Below are 9,276 nucleotides of genomic sequence, written 5' to 3'. Positions count from 1 at the left end.
AGATGCGGGCAGAGGTCAAAAGCCACTGGCTCATCCAAACCCTTTCCAAAGTGGCCTTTCATTCAGCCGTGGCAGTTCCGGCCTCTGCAGATCTCTTCTGGTGGCACTTGATGGAGAAAGTCATTCTCTCCCTTATAGAAACAGTTTGGACTTCTTATAATACTGGCACAAAGGACACTCTGTATTCCTAGGATTGATTCCATTTACATGGAAGGTATGACACTAGGTTTTCAGTTCTTTCTATTTCCCTGTAAAAAGTGACCTCAACTTCCCAGGCCATTGTGCAAATTCATTTTTCCATAGTCCAGAATATCCCTAAGTCCCATATATATATATATACGTATATATATATACATATATATATATGTGTATATATATATATATATGTATATATATACATATATATATACACACACATACATACCAAATATGTGTACATATATATTTATTTATAAAAGTGGATAATTTTGCATTTCAGTCTCAAATAGGTCAAAGAGAATCAGTGAAACATTCATCCTTCTCATGTCAAACTCATCTCCGATTTCCCCCACGATGCCTGTCGTAGTGCCTTCCACACCAGAGGTACTCAATAAATAGCTGTGGACTTCACCAATGATCCTCTAACACTGGATGGTCGTTGCAATCACCACGGCCTGTTCTCAGCCCCGCTCCGCCTTTGGCGAGCAAGGGCCATTGGTCCCTCCCTTCAGAGGGTGATTTTGCTGTGCCTATTGCTCCAGCAGCCCCGTTTAGCTGTCCTGGGCAATGTCAAGCTGGTCCGGCTACGCAATTTCACTTGTTCTTCCATGGAGTTCTTTTTGCGTAAAATGAAGTCAAAGTTCACTTGGCTGTTCATGGCATAAAAGACATTGGCTGAGTCTGGGATCACCAGTTCTAAAGGAGAGAAGGAGAGAGAAGGCAGTCAGCTGGTGTAGGTCAGCCCAAGCACTGACAGTGGCAGGGGGGAAGTTTTGTCTGGCCACAAAGCAAGGACCATTGGTCCTTTGTCCTTGGAATGTGAACTGAACCAAACAATGACAACCACCCCCAAAATCAGTTCCAACCACTCCTCAATCCCAATTTTAAATTGAATAAATGCTCAAATGCAGAATATTTTAGCGAGAAAAAAGTGCAGTAGAAAACAAAGGCGAAGAGACATTAAAACAAAGGGAAAGACACTCCCAGGATCACAGCTAGTCAACGGCAGAACTGGGCTAGAACCCAGGTATCCTTCCTCCCATCGTCCATTTTCTACTCCAGCATGCAACTTTTCTGAGACTGAGAGAATCCAATGACACGGGGGAGAAAAAAAAATCTACAGCATTTTCCAGAACCTTCTACTTGGAATATTGAAATATTTTTTGAAGTAATCCCAAATCAAACCAGCCGAATACTAAACAGCATCTATATAAGATAGAGTACATCTGTTAATATTTAAACTGTTGTCCACTTCAATGATTCCCAAACAGACAGCTGCCATTTCTGAACAGGGACTATTCCAAGTATCATATGAAATTATCAAGCAAAGTTACTTTAATTCATTTATATTTTTATTTATTTTTATTTTTTTATTTAAACAAATTTTTTTAATGTTTGTTTATTTTTGAGAGACAGAGAGACAAAGACAGAGTGTGAGCCAGGGAGGGGCAGAGAGAGAGGGAGACACAGGATCCGAAGCAGGCTCCAGGCTCTGAGCTGTTAGCACAGAGCCCGATGCGGGGCTCAAACTCACAAACCGCGATATCATACCTGACCGGAAGTCAGATGCTTCACCGACTGAGCCACCCAGGCGACCCAAATTCATTTATATTTTTAGAAGAAGATATATACTATTTAGCACTCAGGGGTAATGGGTATCTAAAAAAACAAACGGGAATAAAAGAGGTAAAATGGGCAATAGTGTTGGGGAGGCCATCACCAGAGGCATCTGATTGCAGAATGGATGCAGTCAAGCTTATGTTAACTTCAAACACTGAAATTTTATAGAGAGACCGATGCAATCAGGTTCTAAGTGACTCTAGTACATTTTGCACAAATGTCCCCATATTCCCGGGTCAGTAATAATTCACCTCGCAACTACGGATCACTTAGCATACCTCCAAAGTACTTTGGGGCACATATTTCTTGTTACCCTCATAACTGTCCTGTGACGTATGAAGAATTAGTAGGGTACTGCCTCCTTTTCACTAATTAAGGACCAAGGCCCGAGGAGGTCAAGCAGCCCCCCGAAGACCACCCAAGTGGTGGACAAAACTGGGCCCAGGATTCCTGGTTCTTCAAACCAACTGGTCTCACCTTAGCCTTGGTTCGTGGGCAACATGGTAAAACTCAAGAGATCACCTTGTAGGCTTAGAATTTTAACTGTAACCACAATAAAAGATATAATTGACAAGGGTTTGCCCCACAACTTAGGGGTCCGCTGAATGACTGAGAAAACTCCCAAGAGGTAATTGAAAAAGAATTTTCTCAGAGGCTATATACTTCATCTCTAGGAAAAAGTACTACTCTAATTTCAGCCACTCTTCTCGGGGCCCAAGATACAGCCTGGAGGATTTGCTGGTCAAATGGAGCGTGAACAGCTGCTCCCTTCTCATATTCCCAACTTTTAAAATTCTTCTTTTCGCTATACTTGGGGAACAATGTGAATTGGGGGCACCTTGGTGGCTCAGTCGGTTGAGCATCCGACTTTGGTTCAGGTCACGTTGCCATGGTTTCTGAAATCGAGCAACGCATCAGGATCTGTGCTGACAGCTCGGAGCCTGGAGCCGTCTTGGGATTCTGTCTCCCTCTCTCTCTGCCCCTCCCCCATTCATTCTCTCTCTCTCTCTCTCTCTCTCTCTCTCTCTCTCTCAAAAATAAATAAACATTAAAAAAAATGTGTGAATTGGTTAGTGTTGGGTCTGCCAGTAGATAGGGTTAATTTCAGTCAATAACCACACTTGGAAAAGAGACTTCTTATGACTGAGTTTCTACGATGTGACAGAGTACAGACAACTTACCTACCAGCTTGTTGTCTCCTCTCAACAAATACAACCCCAATTCAGACTGGCAAATAGATACATTCAGGGTAAGTATTTGCCCCCAGTTTTCCTAAAAGGAATTTCTGCCAACAATGGGTTCCTAGACATACTGAAGTATTTCACAGATCACCAGTTCTTTGCCTCAGTAAGTGTGAGATAAAGAGCCTTCAGATTCTGGAGTTAGAAGCTTTTGCTACTTGAACATCAATCATGAATAAAGATAAACTGAAAGAGGGGCACCTGGGTGGCTCAGTTCCAACACCCGCTCAGGTCACAACCATGCGGTTCATGAGTCTGAGCTCCACATCTGGCTCTGTGCTGACCGCTCAGAGCCTGGCGCCTGCTTCAGATTCTGTGTCTCCCTCTCTCTCTGCCCATCCCCCACTTGTGCTCTCTCTCTCTCTCTCTCTCTCTCTAAAAAAGCATCAAAAATTTTTTAATAAAAAAAGATTAAAAGATAAACTGAAAGATAAACCTATAAGCCTCCCATGCATGATTAACTGAAATGAGAAATTATTCCAAGGACCGCTACATTATAGGTTCATATACAACTTAAACACACATTATTGGGTAAAGGAGGTGCGTGACCATCTCAAAGGGGCCAATAGGCCCCACCGCCCCTCACCTTCTGACACAAGGAGAGCCCTCTTCCAAGAAGAATGCTTGATAAAAAGTTTATAGAGCATGCAGCGGCACCTGGGTGGCTCAGTTGTTAACATTTCAGCTCAGGTCATAATCTCATGGTTCGTGAGTTCAAGCCTCGTGTCAGGCTCCGCACTAACAGCATGGAGTCTCATGAGAATTCTCTCTCTCCCCCTCTCTGCCCCTCCCCCCTTCTCTCTCTCAAAATAAATAAGTAAACTTAAAAAAAAAAGTTTATAGAGAATGGGCATGAGAATGCACAGCAAAACTGTAGGCAAAACAGGGCTGTTGCGGGGGCAGCTTGAGATGCTTCATTCTACAAGTGAGGTGACATCAGGGTTCCCCACACAATTAAAAACCCCTATTTGATTCCACTAAAAAACCCCACCGAATTCATTCTCTGACTTCTACACGGGTAACCTGCCACGAGAAGCGACGTGTGCCCACCTTTGTCCTCCGAGATGACCTGTACCAGCTCGTACTCCTCCGCTGGGTCCGAGTCCAGGTTGTGCTTCAGCATCGCCCTCTGGATCACGGCGGGGGTTTTATCCTGGCTCGTCAACTGAAAAGACAATGGATGGGTTTCCAAGTATTCGGCTTCATGAGAGCCCTCTTGACCCTCTTATTCTTGCTGCCTGTGTCTTCCTGGGAGTAATGGCCCAGTGGAATGAGAACAGGACCAGGAGCCAGAAGCCCTGGGTTCTAGTTCTGGCTCCACCCTTAGTAGCCAAATGATGATGGGCCACTTACTCTCGCCACCACCTACTCCCTCAGTCAAGTGTCTTCCCGTAGTAAAACAGAACATGTTCCTTGCCTATCTCGTCCACACTGGTTGAGGTTCCAGTGGGGGGCAGGGTGGAATAGGAGGGTACTGTGCAAAACGCATAGCATTTTTGGTTCTGGGCTAAAATCATCCTTACCTGTTGAGCTACTGCTATGGAACCAGGTCACAACCTGGAGGTTACAAATGACCGCAGTTCTGCACAAGGATCATTTCAAAACGCACAAGAGACTCCATGACCCAGCAATTTCACATGATCTCACATGATCTCCCAGATCACTCCATGATCTCAGCAATCTAGGTACTGACCAGGAGAAATGAAAACCTATGTCTACAAAAGGACTTCTACACAAGTGTTCATAGCAGATTCACACCCATAATAGCCCCCAGCTGGAATCAACCTGAACCGCCCTTGACAGGAGAGAACAGGGGAATGGACAGAGAGATTATAGTATATTTCTGCTAGAACACAATTTAGCAGTTATAAACTAAGAACTGACACATGCAACAATGTGGATGAATCTCAAAAGCATCATGTTGCGCAAAAAAACCCCAAACAAACAAAAAGCAAAAATAAAAAACTAGACACAAAAGATTACGTGGTACAGGAGACAATTCTTTGAAAAACAGGCAAAACTAATCTATGGCTTTAGAAAATTAACAAATTTTCTAACAAATAACGAACCTTAACCTTCACTAGGGTTAAGGAGGGGAACTGATTGGAAGGGACACAAGGGAATTTTGGTGGGGGGATGAAAAATGTTCTTTATTTAGATTTGGGGTGATGGTTATACAGATACAGGTAACTATTAAAACCCAAAGAACTGAACACTTAAGATCTGTGTATGTAATTGCACGTAAATTAGACTTCAATAAAAATCAGCTCCTAGGTGTTCAAAAATAATAAATCTACCATTTTTTAAACCCAAGTAAAGCTTCTCCTCACCCCCAATTCTGACTTTCTCCCCTTTATCTCTGCACTTCAGCCAACTATTGGCAGGGTGCTTGGCGCAAGAGGAAAAGAGGTCTCTGACTTTTGTAACATCCCTTGAGTGATTTCTTTACATCAGAAACAATGTGCACACACACACACACACACACACACACACACACACACACCACACAAATTATTGTTACTTAAAAATAAAAGCTGTTCTCACCAGGAGGTAAGAGGAGAGACAGCCAGTCAATCAATCAACCAATCAATTTAAAAAAATAAAAGAAGAAGAAGACAACTGATTTCCTCCAGGAAACTGTCTCTGAGAACTTGGAGATGGCAGGGCCTAGATGTCTCCCTCTGGTCCTGAAACAGCAGCTGGTACTTGTGATTCAATAAACAACACGCATTACAGTGGGGTCCTTGTAAGCGACAAAGACCCTGTTCATTTGTCTATTACCAAAACATCCGGCATACTCCTTTACAAGGGAGAAATAGATGCACACAAAATTCTAAAAGCGGAAATATGTGTTTTGATAGCCTAAAAAAAATACTCCCACAGTTGGATTGAACTGGACCAGAAGCATGAAGTTAAAGAGAAAGGATCCCACTTTAACTGGGGGGGTGGGGGGGAGTGGGAGAGTGGCGGATGTGGGGCTAAGGTGATTAACGTTGGGTTAAGTTGTCAACTTTAAACCTACCTAAGGAGAGAGCCAGGCTATCCTTATTTTCTTGAGCTTAAACTTCCCCAAGTGTGTCCAGATGAGGATGGGATACGGCCAAGAGCTTTCCATGAGTGTTTATTACTCTGTCCCATCCAATGTACTGAGTGGAGTGAAGGGTCACAATCAGTATCAACAGCTCAGTCATGCAGCCTTTGGTTGACATACTGAACCAGCCCTGTCCAGTAGATCTACATAATCTAGCAGACATATTAAAACAAGTTTTTCAAAAGGGAAATTAATTTTAATAACATACTTTATTTAATCCCTCACATCCAAAGTATGATTTCAGTATATAATCCATACAAAAATTACTAATGAGAAATTCTTTCTTTCTTTTGTACTAAATCTTCAAAATCTGGTATATATTTTACACTCACAGTACATCTCCATTTGGACTATTCCCATTTTAAATGCTCAATCGCCACATGTGGCTTGTGTACTGAATGGCACAGTATTGAATGACACTAGCGTGTCACCTTCATGTACCTTAAATAAAGAATGCAAAGAATTCCCTGTGCCTCTTCCCTGAGGTTAGCTTCCAGTACCACAGGTTCGTTTGGACTATTTTTGAAAGAAAAGACTCCTGCAGCATGTAATCTTTTGTGTCTGGTTTCTTTAACGCAATGTGGCATTTTAGAGATCCATCCACGTGGTTGCATGTGTGCCACTTCTTAGCTTTTACTTCAGAGTCACTGCAGAGTTTCGAGGGGGGACTTCTCTGTCAGCATGTGTAAGAGAAGCCATGTGAAGAAGCCACACTGAAAATACGATAATAACACTGATGGCATGGCTTCTCGGTGATTCTTTCACCATTCTCTCTCCCACTTGAGTTCTGTCTCCTCCTGCCCTCACTCCCTGTGTGACCCTGTCCACCCCGTGGGCTGGACAACTCCCAGAACCAGCCTGGCACCAGCCCAGGTTTCTGCCCATCTTCTAGACAATGTCAGCTGGATGTCCTACTGACCCCTCCAGTGTAAGCATTCCCCAAACCCTCCTCCTCCTCCAGTAGCTTGCATCTCACTTGGTAGGACCACCAACCACCAAGCTGCCTGGAGAGCCTTTAGTTTTCCCTCTTCCTCATCCCCTCCAATGGTAACCCAAAGCTGATGACTAAACTAATGGATTCTACAATTCTACCTCATAAAAATCTTTCAAAAATCCACATGGTCTCCAGCCACATGACTGTCGTTCAAGCCCTCATCATCTTCTACATGGAATATGACAGCAGCTTCCTAACTCACTTCCTCACCTCCCACTACCCCCCACCAGAGCACTGTCTCCACAATGTCAGCTACTTTTCCAGTGAACAAATCTGATTGCTACTTAAAAGCCTTCAATGAGATGCTACTGCCTGTAGGACACAAACTCCCTCATGAGGGCTGGAGGCCCTTTACAACCTGGTCTGACCTCTATTAGAGAATATGGTAGATGTTGAACACTGCTTTATGATCTCCCTTTTGATCATAAGGTCCTCAAAGACAGAAACACCTCACTCGTCTCCCCATCCACAAAGCCTGGCCCCATGACAAGCACACATCCAACGTTCAAGAAATCTTTTGTTGATTCTATGACTGCTTTAGGAAAGTTTTTCTTTGGAATGTTAGAAGACAGCATACAGGTCATGTTCAGAGCTGAGCTCATGAGCACTCCGTGTGCCCCCCAAGAAGGCAGGTGATAAAGATGGGAGATGGGACCCACTGCAAATGACAGCCTGCTCTTCAGTGCATGAAGTGGCCTATAAACGAAGTCACTTCCGGGAAATACACACCCAAGGTCATTACCAGGAGACACCTGTATGTATTCCAAAAGCCTGCCATTAATTCAAGACAGTTTTGAGAGTGCGTCAGAAACACGACTTTTACAAGAGGCTCAAAAAGGTCCATCTCATTTAATTTACAAACAGAGTTCCTTGTGGACTCAAACTGTATTTCCAGCTTGATCATTCACTTTACTAAGTTTGATTCCACATGACTAAAGGAGAAAGATTTGCCACCACAGAGCACACGGCTGAGAATGCATGGGAATTCATTATAAATCCAGGCATGTGGTTCCACGGGAAGACTTCCTAGAAGGCATGCAGGAGTGGCATCTTCCCTGGGATACAGTCATTCAGTTGTCCAAATTGACAGTTTTGAAAAAAGTGACACTGACCGGGATAAGTTTTAGCAATTTTTAAGATGTAAAAATTGTATTTTATGGCCACTGCTGACATGTAGATTTTTATATAAATATATTACTGGTGCATACGCAGGGAGTAATACCATGGTACATACTCATTTTGGGCAGATGCCTACATGATGCTAATATTGTACACACTTAGGGGTGTCGGTCCGAGGGCCTTACCATGATGCTCTTGTACATGTTGCCATTGTTGTCCTCTATACTGATGCGGATTATGCAGGTGTCTTCGTTCTGTTGGTTGTAAATGGGAGGCAGCACTGTCGAGGTAATGGATGTCACAGAGACGGAGCGCTTGTGGATTTTGGGGTTGTTGTTGCAGGATGGAGGGGAGGAGAGGGGGTTTATTAAGGACGACATCCCTGAGGAAGTTGTGTCCATGGAATGGATAGAAGAACATGATGAGGAAGACTCAGAGAGCTGGAAGAGTAAACACACCCCAGAAGAACACAGATTAGAACCTTGGCCAATGGCGCACTTCACAATTTTCAAAGCAGAGGTAGATGCTGAGATGAATAAACTTCAATTACTTCCTCCACAACATCTCACAACACACACACACACACACACATCTTGTCACTGGGGTAAGTATCCTGTTGGCAGATGCCTATCAGTGACTCAGTACTTGCCCTCTACATCCAGGTGAGGACGGATGCAAGGCAGTTCTCAAAATTCCCATTTGCAGCTGCTTTTAAGGAAGTGACCAGCAGATGGCAGCAAATACCAGAAACTAGAGGCAACGTGGCCTCCAGGAGGAAGTCAGAAGCTTAACAAGGGCTGGAGGAAAGCCTTACTTACCAACAGCTTATCCAGTCCCATTGCCCTGAGTGGGAATGCTGCTTAACACGCCCACCACGATCTATTTTCTATCACAGATTTTGTAGCAGGAGAGAAAGGTCTATACTTGTCGAAGTTTCTAAGATAAGGACCACAGATTCTACAGCTCTGCGTGGAACATTAGGCCCCTGGAGATCACCGGGCCCCAATCGCTTT

The 9,276-nt window shown here is 43.7% G+C and overlaps 1 protein-coding gene across 3 annotated transcripts in view; it reads right to left on the bottom strand.

Annotated features, from left to right (window-relative positions):
* Positions 1-401: 401 nt before the first annotated feature.
* Positions 402-9,276, bottom strand: part of RGL1 (ral guanine nucleotide dissociation stimulator like 1) — a 159,511-nt gene continuing 150,636 nt past the window's right edge. For 2 of the 3 annotated variants that reach the window (XM_047076892.1, XM_047076891.1), the window contains 3 exons: positions 8,449-8,703; positions 4,110-4,224; positions 402-894 (listed from right to left, as the gene is read on the bottom strand). In XM_047076892.1, the coding sequence (XP_046932848.1) occupies positions 707-894; positions 4,110-4,224; positions 8,449-8,703 (558 nt within the window). In that variant the 3' untranslated portion in view covers positions 402-706. The remainder of the gene's footprint in view (positions 895-4,109; positions 4,225-8,448; positions 8,704-9,276) is intronic. The other variant, XM_047076890.1, reaches the window with a different exon arrangement.

This window comes from Lynx rufus, unplaced genomic scaffold (assembly GCF_022079265.1).
Source record: "Lynx rufus isolate CCGP_SWC_20201006 ecotype Redwood Valley unplaced genomic scaffold, mLynRuf1.p SCAF_15, whole genome shotgun sequence".
In the NCBI taxonomy this organism is placed as follows: Eukaryota; Metazoa; Chordata; class Mammalia; order Carnivora; family Felidae; genus Lynx; species Lynx rufus.
The sequence above is the reverse complement of the archived record's forward strand: the minus strand, read 5'-3'. Positions and strand labels throughout refer to the sequence as shown.